We start from the raw sequence: 17,600 nt of genomic DNA, 5'->3' as shown, positions 1-17,600 counted from the left end.
CTCAGCAATAAGCTGATAAAAAATACCAATCGAATAAAATATTTATGGGGGGTTTGAAATGTGTCATATTGGTAAGACCGATTACTTTTCAGCTCGCCCTCGTACATACTCGTATATATACATATGTGCATCAGTTAGCTACCTCAACCCGCTTGCCACCACCCCAAGGAGCCACACTCCACACTCATGAGGTTGCACTTGGGGTTTGGCAAATGTTAAGCCAAAAACAAAAGCTAGCCTTTGCCACCCCGCTCGTTTTGTTTGCCTCGCATTATCCACACGGGGAAAATCAGAAATGTAAGTAGCCCCACATAAATCGATTACCCGGCTTTTTACCCCTTAACCTAAGAAGAATAGGGAATAAATAAAATATTTGTAATATGAGCATGGGCTGTTCTGGTTTTCTTGCTACCCTGTCCAGCGAAGGGGTAAACATATTTAATCAGAACCTGTGGTGCGACTGTCATGGCATTGCACTGTACGAGACCAAATTTACATAGGTCATAGGTGTGGTTGGTTAGTCCACGTACTTATCCAAACAATTCATGGGTAAAAGGATACACATATGTACATATATGTATGCATATTCATTTGATACATATTGATTTAATCTCAGCCCGGTATTTCATGTACAATTTATTTTTTTCATCTCAGCTCGCAGAGCATGGTTCATTCGCTATTGCCTGGCAGGCACATTGGCTCATGTTTCTTTTTGCGCCACTCTTTGGATTTTTTCCATATTATGATAAACTTACGACGTTTACTTTGCGAAAATTTTGCATACGAGTGTTACGTTATTCCAACGGACCGAAAAGAGGATGGTCGGACTGCTGCTGACTTGGAGGTGCCCTACCATTAATATTGACTGTTGGAATTTTGCGCTGTGAGTGGGATGAAAGGCTGTTCTTTGAGCTTTAAACCGATGTGAAAATTGTATTTTATTACCCTTGGCGGCGTTGCCTATTGAATTAATACGAGCATGCTGATATGATTAAGTGGCTCGCTGGCTTTGCCAGAAGAAGTGCACTACAAAAAAAGCTCAAATATGTATGTGGATTGTTGGGGATGGCACCGAGATCCTAGCCGACTACGTCGGGTGACTTGAACTTCTTGGCTTCTGGTAACTGATGCTGCTTGCTGGCTCTATTGTATTTCGTTTTGATTTAATCATTAAATTTTAATGTAATGTCATTACAACTTTTCTTGGGAGCTGCACAACCTTTTAATTAAAAACCCCTATCATAACTGATCTCATTTGGATTTTCATTATGGACTTTAGTTGTTTTCTCGCGAATGATAGTTATATTTTCGTCTCTTGAAAGCGAACTTCAATGCCAGTGTTCCGTTACAGTGTGTCTCAATCAGAAAATTACTCACTCAGAAAATAACCGCTTTGTTAGTCGCTTTTGAAGGGGAAAGTGTGAAGTGTACATCAGTTAATGATTCAGTTCTTGAGCTGATGACGAGGTTCAATACCCTGTTGAGTTTTTTAATAGCTTTAATCCTTCAAGTCTTCCCTCAGACATACTCTCTCTCAGAGTAGAGATCCAGTTGTGAGATTAAGAAACATTCGCCCTGCAAAGCAACGAAATTGAATAAGATTTCAAGACAATGCGCTCCATGTGGAAGCACATTTAATAGCTGGCTGTGCCGGGGGTTTTTCTAAGAATCCTTTTGATTTCAAAACGTTACGACTCCCGTTGAAATTATGTTTTGCTATGACTGGCATGGCTTGCATACTCCTAGATTTCCGAGACGACTGCAATTCCAGGGCCAGTTTAATGGTTTGGGGTTACCTACAAAAGTATCACCAAAAGGATTTACCAAAAATGATGCTGATAAATGTTTTAAATTCGGGCTATGCCTCTGCAAACAACAGGCTAAGAAATTGCACCTTTAATTTCCGCTTCCGAGTTTTTAAAGTCAATATTTTGTAAAAAATACTTCACAAAAATCTCAATTTTTGCATTTCAAAACAGAATATTTTTTAAACGGTAAGCTAAAACCACAGTGTTATGAACAGTTTATAGATTCATTCATTAGCTTTAAATAATGACTAAGTTAATTACCCACCAGATGTAAAATACTTGAGTTGTGAGAAAAACAGAAACACTACCTCTAAAAAAATCGTTCAAAAAAATAACAGATTTTAAAAATTCTTTAAATAAAAAGTTCTGCTATAGAAAAAAAAAAACAAATTATTATCAAATCATTTCTAAGCCCCATATCTTTCATATAGTTGGTCTGGATCGAAGCGGCAAAATCGTGTCGAGTAGTGTAATCAGGTCTTTCACCAATCAATCAAAAATTCACAAAATTTCGCCAATTTATTGGCTACAAATCCTTTTTTTTCCTTTTTGAATAATAAATTCGAAAAGGTCAGAATGAGCTCGACATGTCGTTTTACTTATTTTTTAAATAGCGCTTCGTATATTTTTGGGACCTTAACATTTCCTTGATACTCTGATTAGGAGAATTTTTTGTTTTTAATTTTTCGGTCTCCGACCGAGTTATAACTTTACATATTCGTGCTACCCTGGCTGTCAAGTTGTTCAAATCCGATATTTATATGCGGGATAGCGCATCCGCTCCACAGTTTTCTATCCCTGCTATATGCTCCACCACAGAGTCATATTCTTCTAAATCCAAGCGCAATCGCGTCAATTTTGATGAGGGGTTTTTTCATTGAAAATAAGTATGTTAATAGACGGTGATCGGTTTTTACTATGAATTAGGTACCGTATGGGTATGGTCTGAAATATGCGATTGAGCAGTGAATGGCAGCCAATTCTTTTTATACCCGGTACTCGAAGAGTAAATAGGGTATATTGTATTTGTGTGAATAACGGTTGTACGTAACGCACAGAAGGTAGCGTTTCCGACCCCATTAAGTATATATATTCTTGATCAGCTTCAATAGCCGAGTCGATTGAGCCATTTCTGTCCGTCTGTCCGTCCGTCCGTCTTGTTTGTCGACTCGTTCTCAGAGACTATAAGTGCTATAGCCACAAAATGTTGGCTCTGGACTACTGTATGCTCACACTGAAACCAGTGTATTTCAAAAATTAGCCCCGCCCCCTTCCGACCCCGCAAAAGGGCTAAAACCTCCCAAGCCTACAGTTTGAAGATAAAAGCAAACTTAAAACGTCATTCAGTAGGGAATGGCCATATCCATGAGATCACTGAATTGGGATCAGATTGGATCATTATTATAGCCACAATGAAAAAATTAATTTCCAGTGGCTAAACCCACCCCGTCCCGCAGCTTATATTTGTTGTTTGAACATTCTCTCATTCACACTCTGCTTCGCGCAGACATGTCTTTGCCTCTGCCTATGCCTTTGCCGCGTCTCTGCCCTAACTCTGCAGTGTGTGGCTCTACGGGAAGGGTGGCGAGCTAAAGCAGCGTGTTGGCGTGAGTAGTGTTGTTGATGCAGATGACAGATGAAGAACAAATGTAAAATTTGACAAATAACCGCTAAGGAGCAGATGTAGTACTGAGTGCCGGGTATAAAAGTTGTGACACGTAAGAAGCGTCTCACACTTCCCTTTATAGTTTAACATGTGTTCTTCCGAACACCCTAATACAACTAAATCGTCCATACAGAGAAATGCTTGTGCAGGTGATAGTCCCGCAAATGCCATTGTCATCATTCGTTGGAATGAATTTGGCGCTATTTTGAGACCGTAGGGCAATCTTTTGAAACTATATGTTCCATTGTCTGCAGTAAAAGATGTGACGTTCCTTGGCATCTTGTCTAGTTCAATTGGGTGGAAACCTGATGTTAAATCCAAGCAGGAGAAATACTTTGATCTTCCCAATTGATTAAAATATCATATATTCTGTGTAGTGGGAACTTATCAGCTATTAGTTTTTTATTTGTGCCCCTATAATCAATTAATATCATTATAATTATAATCAATCATTCGCCATCTTTTCTAGGTATTCCCTGGTAGTGACTTTTTTGGTACTAGTAGCAATGGGCTGGGATACGCAGATGCTGAGGACTGTCATCTTTTATTTTTATTTTTTATTTTTTTTAATCGCTACAGCGAAATTGGTTGGTCGCAGATGATGAGTCCTCATTGACCACTGTCATCTTGTAGTTGTTTCTTTATTTGAGAATTTATTTCTTCTTTTTTGCTTTGGGCAGTTCTATAGTTCCATCGTTTGCTATCGGGTCACTCTCCAATGCAAGTATATCAACATATTCCGAACACAGGCTATTCATTTTCTTTTTTATACATTTTGGAAAATATTTATTACGTTTTTTTAAAGTTTCTTTGCTTTTGCCTACATTAAAATTTGTACTGGTAATTTATTTATAATCGTCAAGATTTTCCGTTTGAATATTTGCATCGGACACTGCACAATTATTATAAGTTGTATTGATCATTCTGACAAAAGTTTGTTTGCTGGTGGTAATTGTATTTGCAATAAAATTGCCATTATTAATTTTCTGGTGAAGTACAAGACCTAGCTGAAATAGTTATTGTGTTTATATTTTGTGCTTTGCGCGTAGGTATGGCAAAGTCTTCGTGAAAATCGTGTGGTCTTAAAATTAACCAGTTTTGCCTATCTTGGTAATCTAAAATGCAATTATATTTTTTAATGAAATCTAAACCAATAATGCCACTACAGTTTATTAGGAAGTCATCTTGAACTAAATTGAAAGTATGTTTTATTAAAATATGGTCACAAATAAAGTCTGCTACTATTGTTCCCAGTGTATTAAGTGTACTTTTCCCTATACCTTTAAGGTTTGTTGTAATTTAAGTATTTAAGTATATTAATTGTTATTTTGCCAATTTTAAATATTGAAATTTCTGCCGCTGTATCCTCTAGAAGCGTGGATACTTTATCGTTCAGTGTAGTTTTTGTTGAGATGAAACTATTGAAATTTAAATGAAAATGTAAAGCACAAAGATCGATCTTCCAGCGCTATCTATTTTTTATGAGAAGTTTTTTCGTTCTCCGAATTTGTTTGACTGTCTACAACGTTTACATTTCATTCCCATGTCTGGGACGAGTTTTCTGGCTTTATAAAGAAATTATATTATTGTTTGCGGCGTGTTTCAGCTTTTCGGTTTTTCACCATCTAATGGATTTTCACCTTCTGAACTGTCTTCACAGTCTTCGCTGTTTTGCAGCATTGTTGTGTCGAAATCTGCAAATTTTTGCCAATGGTGCCTATTGTAAATGTTGTCGAGGCATTCTGTTAGACTTTTGAGAAAGTCTGTTACTTGTTATACCCGGTACTCGAAGAGTAAATAGGGAATATTGTATTTGTGTGAATAACGGTTGTATGTAACGCACAGAAGGAAACGTTTTCGACCCCATAAAGTATATAGATATTTTTGATCAGCATCAAAAGCCAAGTCTATGTCTGTCTGTCTGTCTTGTTTGTCGGCTAGTTCTCAGAGACTATAAGAGCTAGAGCCACCAAATTTTGGGTCCAGACTGCTTTATGCTCACACTGAAACCAGTGTATTTCAAAAATAAGTCCTGCCCCCTTCCGCCCCCGCAAAATGGCGAAAACCTCCCAAAGCTACAATTTGAAGATAAAAGAAATCTAAAAAGGCCATTCAGTAGGGAATGATCATATCTATCAGATCACTAAATTGGGATCCGATTGGATCATTATTATAGTCGCAGCTTTTATTTGTTGGTTTGCACATTCTCGCATTCACACTCTGCTTCTGCAGTGTGCGGCCTCTACCGCGTCTCTGCCGTGGATTCCCAGTGTGTGGAACTAAGGAAGTGGGGCGAGGTAAATGAGCGGTTTGACGTGAGGAGTGTTGTCGATGTAGATGACAGAAGAAGAAAATATGTAAAATTTGACAAAAACCGCTAGGGTACAGATGTAGTACTGAGTGCCGGGTATAAAAGTTGTGACACGTCAGAAGCGTCTCACACGTCCCTTCTCGTTGGTACTTCTTTTGGTCGTCTGTTTTGCCCCTGGTAGCTTTCTCCAGGCCGATGAGGAGGCGTCGCGTGCGGACTAGGCGGACCTGTGTACCACCTCACTTAAGCGACGGTAGTTCTTGAAAACCTTTTGGTGGTTTCCGTTTTTTTTCTTGTCGGCGTTTCTGTCGCTCCTTGTATTAGGCTACCGTCAGCCGTTTTGGTCCTGAATTTGGAAACTGTTCCAATAATTCCTCTATGGTAGGTTGATCCCTCTGCATTGAAGGATTCCCGGTCAGGAATAGGACGTCTGCTTCAGGCATCTTATGAAGCCGCTTTCGTTACCATGCTGTCTGATACTCCCGCATCGGAATCTTAAGGTGGCAGGCAGTGGCTCCCCGATGTGGAGTTGAATCCCGTGGAATTGGAATCTCCGCGTGACAGGCGGCAGCCAGTCTTTCAGAAATATTTGGACATGTCCCTTATTTTGGATTTTCTTAAATGGGACGTGACAAGGACAAGCCATGTTTATGAAATTTATTATTTTATTGTTTTGTTGGTATCTGGAGATAAATGCCTCTGGGACCAATACAAAATTATTTTAGTATTGTTTTTGAATTGGCGCCTGGCAGGATCGCCATGTAATAAGACAGCTTTTATTATGTCGGTATGAATCTTTATTGTAAAATTGAACTTTTAGTTATACCAAAATAAAGAGGGCGAGTTGCCCCATGCACGTGTCAAATTAGCGTGGGAATTTAGCACTCCGAATTATATGTCGCATGTCGATATGTTGACGTTATAATTCATACGGCGGCAGTTGTTCCGAATGTCAGATGGATCACCGTTCGCGACTGCATTGCTTTATATTGCAATTTTCAGGTGTCATGCTGGCGTGGGAATTTATTATAAGTTTATGTAGCACTATTACAATTTGCCGTTAGGGTGGTCCTTAATTAGATTAAGGTAAACACTCGGCATGAGTACATTACAATTTATATAAAGCTATTTTTGGTTTGCAAACCTCTCAAGGAAAGCATTTCTAAAGTTTTATGCTGCATCCAGTGTGCATCGGTGTGAGTCCAGTGAGTTTTGTTGGCTGCATCATGGTGCTATCTGTGCAGGAAAAAGGCATTAGAAGCCCTTCTCCACACAGCCTCTTAACTAATTGAGTAATTTGCTCAACTTGATTGCTTTCGAGTGGAGTTGTCAAACAAATTCTGGCTCGTGCAACCCCTACAGCTGTTGAACACTCCTACACGCAGCGGCTTGCTACGTCATGGGGTCGTTCATTATTCCGCACTAATTAAGGCTATGCGACAAAAGGTGGCGCTTTGTTTTTTTCAACGCTGTCGCTGCCGCTGCTGCTGCTCCTGTTGCAACCGAACCGGCAACTGGCACTGCTTCTGCAACTGTAACTGTTACAGCCATGAAGTAACTATAAGGAGGCCTCGTCGGTGGCTGAGTGCCGATTTTCAGTGCTCGTTTGCTTGTCGACGCAGAAGGTTGGTTGCGGACAACATTTTTTTTCAAAAATTTTTTCAATATGTTAATTTTTTCAAAACACATACCTTCTTCACCTTTTTCAAATTGCCTTCAAATGATTAATCAGCACACTCCATTGTCGTTGCCCTCACACTTACAGCGAGAGCTCTTTCACTCGCACTTTTCACTCGCATGTTTGCCTAATTTTTTCCGACGAGTTATGTAGTTTCTTCATGGTTACAGCTATACTACGGGTCTTGCCGACACTCCAAGAGAACCTGTGTGTTGTAGAAGGGTGAGTGTTGGGAGTGGGAGTCATCTCCACACATACCATAAATACAAAGCACATAAAAAATATAAAAAAAAACAAACCAGGATATTTATTAATAATATACATATGCATACATACATATGTATGTAAGTAATATTTAAATATAACACGGGAATTATTTATTTATTGTATTTATAAAATGTATGTAAGGAGTGATTAATGCTCGCAAGGCGAGACGTTACATGTCATCGCCACTCGGCTGAATATTATAAACTAACTTAAGAACTCTAAACTTCCCAACTGCGGACCCTTAGCTGCCGGCCACGGCGCTCGTCGCTGACCAGCAAAAATGCTGACCTTGCGCCTCGTGTGTGGTGTCCAGTGGCGACCGGCATCCGGCGATCGTGACGACGGCGATCCCACGGGTGACGAAACTGCTCATTTTACAATATTGCAGAATTCGTTCCACCCAGTGGTCAATTTAGTTAACTCTTGTTAACTTGTACATATGTTTATACATGTATGAACATTCATACATATATGAACATACGTATCAGGAGAAGAAAAATACATGAATATGGCATCCTCGGCTTTCATGATCTTAATCACGGGCTGCTGCTACTGCTGCTGCAACTCCTGCAACAGTGGCTCCGCCGTATCCCGCTCAATGTAGAAGGGTGCCGCCCCGATGTGCTTGCACTTGTACTTCAGCTTACAGCACTCCGGGAAGGGTTTGCCATGGTTGATGCGCTCGCCTCGATTGCAGTTCTCAATTCGCAGTTTGCCGCAGCTGAAAAAGAAAAAGTGATTCTATTCCAGTTGTATTTCTTCGAATTGGTTGCATCTTGAAGTTTAATGACTTAAAGTTCGTACAAAATCTTGCCACATCCATCGGTACATCCATACTTCGAACTATTCTAGCTACAGTGATGCGTCCTATCTGATCCGACACGGATTTCAGCAATGAAGTGAATATGGGGGGTTCCATGGTCGAATACAACTAATTATCTAGCTAACTTAATAACTCTCTTAATAACTCCAATTTCTTTCATTTCAGAACATAACTATGTTTTCAAATCAGTTCTTGTTGGTATTTTCTTCTCATGCACCCAGGCTCTTCATGCTGGTCAATAACTTTGAAGAAGCACTAATAACACTCCTCGACAAAATCAAACTTTTTTTTCCGCTTCGAAACAAACCGAGTTTTTCTGATTTACTGAGGGATTTACAACTTTTTGAGTTGTGTGAAAAAAGAAGCACTACCTCTACAAAAAAGCAATAAAAAATAATACCAGAGTTTAAAAATTCTTTAAAAGAAAGTTCTGCCATGAAAAAAATTATGATCAAACCATTTCTAAGCCCATATCTTTCATAAAAAGATGGTCTGGATCGAAGCGGCAAAACCGTGTCGAGTAGTGTAACCGAGTCGACATATGCAAATCCATATATATATATATATATATATATATATATAAATACATATATATGTATACGTGCTTATTTAAAATGTATCTACATAGAAATATTAAGTATACCTACATACATATCGCCTGGACTGGATTGGATGCTACACCATCAAGTGGCCAATGCGGCACCAAGCCAAAGCCTGTTACGCGCGGAACCCAGCAGAACGCAGCCCTAATCCCTCCCAATCGGCCGAGGGGAGCTGCCGCATGACGCGCTGCGCGATTAACCGAGCCGGTCGCGAGCAAGCAGAAAATATATCTGTTACGCTAATATTCGAGGAAAATTAGAGCTGAACACAACTAAACTAGAGCAAGGAACAAAGGAATAAAGTTTCTGGTGGGTCTAATGGGAATCGCAAAGTTTATGCGGCACAACAAGTCAGGGCTGTCTACATCCCCTTGATCAAGTTATGCATACAAATTACACCAAGCCTTTTTTCTACAACTAACTAAGGATGAAAGGTGTAAGGTTGCGAACCAAAAAAAAAATAAAAATTAGAATGCCTGTACTAAAATTGTATTAAGAACATTTTTTTTGGGATCATTCTTTCTTATTTTATCGATCAAATAGTGAACTTTTCCCACTGTACATACATTTCAGAGAGCACCGCATGCAAGATCTGAAGCTTTTATCTCGAAAAGCTTTCACATGCAAAGATTTTCTCTCCGCAAGCATACCTTACGGCTAGCCCTTCTGGAAGCTTCTTCGATCTCATTTGGCGACACAGCTTATGAAGGTGGTAAAGTAATTAGGCTAAGTGCATGCTGCACAGAGCAAACATTTCATTCAAAGGTGGAAGACTAATTATGTTCATATAGAAAAGGAAAAAAAAAACGTGGAGAAAATTCTGAAAACAGTAAAAGGGAACATAAACCCGATGAAAACGAACTGAAAAGTGTTGTGGCTGCAGAGAAAAAAAAACTAAACCTGGATATAAGGTATGAAAGAATATCTGAAATCCAAAGTGGCCTTATTACATAATCTCATGTTTGTACATATACATAGGTTATGACCCACATGTGGCAGAATAATTGCTGACCTGGCCGATCCGGCCCTATCCATCAATTTCGGAGGGTGGTCCGCTCCAACACCACGATCATCAGACCCTATTTTTTGGTGTCACCGGACCCGGCCTGCCGGCAGAGACACGGATGGACTTGGTTAGCGGGACCTAGGCATATATACCCCTACATACCTACGAGAATTTCAGCAACGACGATATAAATCAATGTATAGTATAATGTATAATCAATGTATAATGTATAGTGACCGTGCCTTGCTTCTAAAAAAATCGTTGGTGCTTGAGTAATTGGTGGAAAAAAAAGAAAAAATTCCTTCTGCGGTCATTGCCCATGCGGTTGACCATACACCTATGCGCACCTAAATAGACCCACATGGCCGTATGTCACCCATTCTTTCCTACTCTCAGTTTTATTAAAATAAAAATCATAAATAAAATTAAGAAAGAAAATTAAACGAAAAATAAGGAAATATGAATGGAGAAAAAAATAGACCAAACCATTTATTTCATAATATTAAATATACCTAAACATTAAACTTAACAAAAAAAACCAGAAGAGACGTGTGAGACGCTTTTTACGCATCACAACTTTTATACCCGGAACTCAGGACTACATCTGCACCTTAGTGGTGTTTTGTCAAATTTTAAATTCTTTCTTCATCTGTCATCTACATCTACAACACTTCTCACACCAACACGCTCCGTTAGCTCGCCGCCCTTCCCTAGACCTACATACTGCAGACTCGCGGCAGAGGCAGAGGCAGCGAATGCACACAAAAAAAAAACGAGAAGGGACATGTGAGACGCTTCTTACGCGTCACAACTTTTATACCCGGCACTCAGGACTACATCTAGATGTAGAAGACATCGCCAACCACTAGATATCGTTCACATTACAGAACACGTAGTAAGAGCCTATATTTATTTTACGTAGTTTGTTTAACCTAGTCAATTATAAAAAGTTAAATACTCTAAAAATTTTGTCGTTATTTTAACCATGTAAGAACCTGGCTATCCAAAGTGTCGTTTATAAAGCTTTCACCGCGGTAGATACTTTTAAAGAACATGCGTTGAAACTACCAGGTTACCAGAGGTGTAAGACACGTTATTACTGGCTAAGGTTTCACAGCAAATTTTACGAAAGTGGCGCCATCTAGCGTTAAAAACCGAGTCTTGGTTAAAAGTCGTTAGAGTCATCGCCAGGGGGAGGGCAGAGGCAGAGGCCGAGTGAAGCAGAAGCAGAGTGTGAATGAGAGAATGTAAAAAGAGCAACAAAAGCTGCGGGACAGGGTGGGTTTAGCCACTGGAAATTAATTTCTCCATTGTGGCTATAATAATAATCCGATCGGATCCCAATTTGGTTATCTGATAGATATGGCCATTTCCTACGGAATGGCGTTTTTAGTTTTCTTTTATCTTCAAAACTGTAGATTTTGCGTGGGCGGAAGGGGGCGTGGCTCAGTTTTGAAATACACTGGCTTCAGTGTGAGCATATAGCAGTCCGGAGCCAAAGTTTGGCTGCTCTAGCTCTTATAGTCTTTGAGAACTAGCCGACAAACAAGACGGACAGACGGACAGACAGACANGCCAACCACTAGATATCGTTCACATTACAGAACACGTAGTAAGAGCCTATTAAATAAAATGCATCAAACAAATTGGATCAGTTAATATTTTTCAATTTATGAGATTTTTAAAACAGCAATAAAATTGGTACATTCTTGGACCGATAGGTTTCACAGCAAATATTTCGAAAGTGGCGCCATCTATGAAAATTTCTTGTACGCAACTTTGATGGTCCAATGGTCTCCACATTCTGTGCAATAATGACCGATAGGTTTCACAGCAAATTTTACGAAAGTGGCGCCATCTAGCGTTAAAAACCGAGTCTTGGTTAAAAGTCGTTAGAGTCATCGCCAGGGGGAGGGCAGAGGCAGAGGCCGAGTGAAGCAGAAGCAGAGTGTGAATGAGAGAATGTAAAAAGAGCAACAAAAGCTGCGGGACAGGGTGGGTTTAGCCACTGGAAATTAATTTCTCCATTGTGGCTATAATAATAATCCGATCGGATCCCAATTTGGTTATCTGATAGATATGGCCATTTCCTACGGAATGGCGTTTTTAGTTTTCTTTTATCTTCAAAACTGTAGATTTGGCAGGTTTTAACCCTTTTGCGGGGGCGGAAGGGGGCGTGGCTCATTTTTTAAATACACTGGTTTCAGTGTGAGCATATAGCAGGATATAGCATATATAGTCTCTGAGAACTGGGGGACAAACAAGACGGAAAGACGTACGGACAGACATGGCTCTATCGACTCGGCTATTGGTGCTGATCAAGAATATATATACTTTATGGGGTCGGAAACGTTTTCTTCTGTGCGTTACATACAACCGTTATTCGCACAAATACAATATACCCTATTTACTCTTCGAGTACCGGGTATAAAAAGGTTTGTGCCTTTAATGACGTCAGTGCACGAGTACAGAGCGCACCAATCAAAAGAAGAAGAATCAGTCTGACCATGTACATACATACATACGTAGTTTGTTTTTAGATTGAAAGCTCGGCAAGAGGCAGTCCTTCAAATTAGAACCGAATTGGACGGAAAAACGCCTTCAATCTGTCTGTTCAAATCTCATTTTAATTCAGTGTAAACATTTTAGTTAGTCTCAATTTCTTGTAGAATTTCATGTTGGCTAAACTAAATTGTCTGAGAACTCGACATGTGTAAACTTAATGTATATATAAAGAATTTACATACATACAAATGTATATACATTTGCTATGTCATCCATCCCTACTTACCTAAGCTACAATTTGAACTCATGTTTGCCGACAGTGCACTATGGGGAATTTGACCACTTTTTGTGGCAAGAATTTATAGCTTCCAAACGAAACAATTTTTTTTAATGTAATTTTTTGATATTAGTTCTTATTAGCGAGAGGGAGTTATGTTGGAGAAATGGACGTGGCAACGCCTTTTCTTCAGTGTAAAATCGAATTAGTATTTTATTTTTAAATTTAATCAAATGATGGGAGTATATTTAGTCATATTTTATTAAAAATTCCTTGGCAGGATTTTTAAAAATTGAAAAGTAGACGATAAACGGACTTTTACATTGATTTCTTGTATCCTGAAAAGCAGCTTCTTTTACTTGAGTTAAAGAAATGTTGGACACAATAGTACTGCACATTAGTGAAGAGATACTGGAAGGGTGTCAGCATTATTATAATTGTACGATTTTATATGAATTTAGGCAATCTGCGCAGTTATTTTCCATTTTTTTCATGTTTTCCGTGAAATTGTGAAAATGGATCGAGAAACTGTTAAAAAAAATTCTTCAAAGGGTCTAAAAATAACCCCTAATCGCTCAAAAAACTAGTGACAGTTCATACCGCTTAAAGGCAATGTAAATTGGCATCCACTTTTGTAATTTACTTGGTCACTGAGTTCCACCTTGCAAGCGAATCAGAATTTTCAAACCATAGGTTATATTACGAAAATGTAAATATCTGCGAAGACGCAGAAAAGCGCAGACATACACTTGACCAAGGACTGAACAGTCTACAATATTCATTAAGTTTAATGCTTCCGGGAACTACCAGACACTTTGTAAGCCTCTTCAAATACAAATGTTCGTTACATATATAGACATGTTTAAAAACTAGCCATTAAACCAAGTATGAGGTAAATTTCTTAATTTCAAACTACTAAGTACATTTTAAATAACTGTCTGAATCGATAACATATCAAAAATGCACTTAAATTTCAATTTTAACTTGATTAAAAAAATGATTGCTCGGATCATTTTCGCTTGTTCATAGCAAATAGCTGACTTCTACAGATGTTATCTTTTCAGTGGTACGCACTGTTACTTTTTTGGGTACGTAACATTAAAGATGGTGTGATTCTAATGCATATCGGTTAAAAAAATATTGTTTTATAGACGTTAGAAAATTGAGATTCGTCCAGAAAAAGTGGTCAAGTTCCCCATAGTGCAGTGGTTGTGATCGAGTCAGTGTGTGTGTGTGTACGTGCGTACAATTGAATGTGTGAGTGTGTGTGTGTGTGCATGTATGGCTTATCAGTGGAGTGCTGTGCGCATGGCTAATTAGAGTACTCTACACTCACCCCTCGATAAGTATGGAGCCATCCGCGTTGCATGTGAGGCGCTGGCAGGGGGAGATACCGCTTTTGACACCCGACTCCAAGGCGTCGCCCCGATAAGTGCATCTGCCGGGATTTGCTGCAAAAGACAATCGCGGATAATAAAGTTGGGACTCTCTCAGTGGCATACACTGACTGAATGGCACATCCGCTTACATGGATCCGGCGGTATAAGGCCCGAGTAGGCGCTTACCTGCGCCATCGCCAGGGCACTGCCGATGGCCAGCCAGGCCAGAAAGTGTGTGTACCTATCTTGAGACATGGGTGCTGCCGCGCTCGTGATAGAAAGTGCTCTGAATCCAACTCGATTCAGACTGCCATGCGATTAGATCCGATCCGATCCGCTTTTGCCAGCGCCCCACTACGCACTCTCTCGCTCGCCCATGGAGATCGCTGAATCGTGGCGCCATCTCGCTCCTTTGCGTCTTACCACTGCACATTGGGCAAAACTGTCAATACATCGGAATAGAAGTCACAACTTTTAATATACCAAAGCTATATTTTTTAAAGCGCTTATGCTGTATGATGACACACAGAAGGAAACGTTTCCGACCCCATAAGGTATATATATATTCTTGATCAGCATCAATTTGTTGGAAAAGTTAAAAAGTAAATTAATCAAATAAAATTATATTTAAATATAAACATATGGTACATATGTATGTACACATTTATACATAAATACCTACACATACATACCTACACTCAAAAGAAAAGAGTCGAGATTTATTTGATTAATTTACATACATGTGTTCCAATATAAACGAGAAGGGACGTGTGAGACGCTTCTTACGCGTCACAACTTTTATACCCGGCACTCAGGACTACATCTAGATGTAGAAGACATCGCCAACCACTAGATATCGTTCACATTACAGAACACGTAGTAAGAGCCTACTAAATAAAATGCATCAAACAAATTGGATCAGTTAATATTTTTCAATTTATGAGATTTTTAAAACAGCAATAAAATTGGTACATTCTTGGACCGATAGGTTTCACAGCAAATATTTCGAAAGTGGCGCCATCTATGAAAATTTCTTGTACGCAACTTTGATGGTCCAATGGTCTCCACATTCTGTGCAATAATGACCGATAGGTTTCACAGCAAATTTTACGAAAGTGGCGCCATCTAGCGTTAAAAACCGAGTCTTGGTTAAAAGTCGTTAGAGTCATCGCCAGGGGGAGGGCAGAGGCAGAGGCCGAGTGAAGCAGAAGCAGAGTGTGAATGAGAGAATGTAAAAAGAGCAACAAAAGCTGCGGGACAGGGTGGGTTTAGCCACTGGAAATTAATTTCTCCATTAAGGCTATAATAATAATCCGATCGGATCCCAATTTGGTGATCTGATAGATATGGCCATTTCCTACGGAATAGCGTTTTTAGTTTTCTTTTATCTTCAAAACTGTAGATTTTGCGTGGGCGGAAGGGGGCGTGGCTCAGTTTTGAAATACACTGGCTTCAGTGTGAGCATATAGCAGTCCGGAGCCAAAGTTTGGCTGCTCTAGCTCTTATAGTCTTTGAGAACTAGCCGACAAACAAGACGGACAGACGGACAGACAGACATAGCTCTCTCGACTCGGCTTTTGATGCTGATCAAGAATATATATATACTTTATGGGGTCGGAAACGTTTCCTTCTGTGCGTTACATACAGCCGTTATTTGCACAAATACAATATACCCTATTCACTCTTTGAGTACCGGGTATAAAAAAATCTTGTGGGTCATTGACAAGCCCAATCGCACAATCAAAACGAGAAGGAAGGTGTGAGACGCTTCTTACGCGTCACAACTTTTATACCCGGCACTCAGTACTACATCTGCACCTTAGCGGTTATTTGTCAAATTTTACATTTTTTCTTCATCTGTCATCTACATCAACAACACTACTCACACCAACACGCTCCTTTAGCGCGTTGCCCTTCCCTAGACCCACACACTGCAGCCTTGCGGCAGATGCAGAGGCAGCGCCCGCACACAAAAAAAAACAAATATAAGCTACGGGACGGGTTGGATTAAAAGTCGGCAGAGGCTTGGGCAGGGGGACGGCAGAAGCAGGGGCCGAGTGAAGCAGAAGCAGAGTGTGAATGAGAGAATGTAAAAAGAACAACAAAAGCTGCGGGACAGGGTGGGTTTAACCACTGGAAATTAATTTCTCCATTGTGGCTATAATAATGATCCGATCGGATCCCAATTTGGTGATCTGATAGATATGGCCATTTCCTACGGAATGGCGTTTTTAGTTTTCTTTTATCTTCAAATCTGTAGGTTGGGGAGGTTTTCGCCCTTTTGCGGAGGTGGAAGGGGGCGGGGCTAATTTTTTAAATACACTGGTTTCAGTGTGAGCATACAGCAGTCCGGAGCCAAAATTTTGTGACTCTAGCTCTTATAGTCTCTGAGAACTAGCCGACAAACAAGACGGACAGAGGACAGACAGACATGGCTCTATTGACTCGGCTATTGATGCTGATCAAGAATATATATACTTTATGGGGTCGGAAACGCTTCCTTCTGTGCGTTACATACAACCTTTATTCACACAAATACAATATACCCTATTTACTCTTCGAGTACCGGGTATAATAAGAAGCAGAAAAAAAGTTAAATTCATGCATAACTAATTAATTCTAAAAGGTGTATCATCGGTCTCATTGTGTCAATATAAGGGTATTAGTAAAATACCGCTTCACAATGCTTCTTGTTTTTCTTTTGCAATATTTCTCCATCTCTTAACAGTTCTTATGCCAGCGTGAACTTGTGCCCAACGACACCTGCAGATGTTTAAAAGTCTGTAAGTAGACACACATATATACACAAACACTCCGGTTCAGGAGAATAACATCTAACACAGTGAGACATGCATTATTAACCATTTTTAAAATGAATTATTATTAACAACAATAACCCCAATTATGCCACTTAATTCACTTAATTATTTCTTTCTTACATCACTAATAGTACAAATAGTTGCTTGTTATATTTTATTATATTATTTTAATTATTTTTTTATCATTATCTTGAATTCATATGTCGTTAGTTAGTCCCACATATACATACATGCATTAGAAATAAGGTTGAGGGTTAGGGTTAAAATAATGGGGGTTATCAATAATGTGAAGTTATACAAGTTAAAGTAAAATTATAACGATATAACATGAATTGCTAATCTTTCTTTTTGGGAGGGATTCCTAAGGCACTTAACGCAGCGGCAGAAGGTTTTGGGTAGAATCATAATGGCATATTCTTATGATATTCTACATGGAGGGTGGGTCAAGAGGGAAGAGCA

General features: G+C 39.4%; 1 protein-coding gene across 1 annotated transcript; it reads right to left on the bottom strand.

Annotated features, from left to right (window-relative positions):
• Positions 1 to 8,224: 8,224 nt before the first annotated feature.
• LOC117591295 lies at positions 8,225 to 14,630 on the bottom strand. Its single transcript, XM_034284496.1, has 3 exons — positions 14,472 to 14,630; positions 14,280 to 14,394; positions 8,225 to 8,451 (listed from the first exon to the last, which is right to left on the bottom strand). The coding sequence occupies exons 1-3, from the start codon at positions 14,575 to 14,577 to the stop codon at positions 8,280 to 8,282; spliced, it is 393 nt and encodes a 130-aa protein (XP_034140387.1). The 5' UTR covers positions 14,578 to 14,630; the 3' UTR covers positions 8,225 to 8,279.
• Between the last annotated feature and the right edge of the window lie 2,970 nt (positions 14,631 to 17,600).

Source organism: Drosophila guanche, unplaced genomic scaffold (genome assembly GCF_900245975.1).
Source record: "Drosophila guanche unplaced genomic scaffold, DGUA_6, whole genome shotgun sequence".
Classification (NCBI taxonomy): domain Eukaryota; kingdom Metazoa; phylum Arthropoda; class Insecta; order Diptera; family Drosophilidae; genus Drosophila; species Drosophila guanche.
Note: the sequence above shows the minus strand (reverse complement) of the source record. Positions and strands in the feature narration are given on the sequence as shown.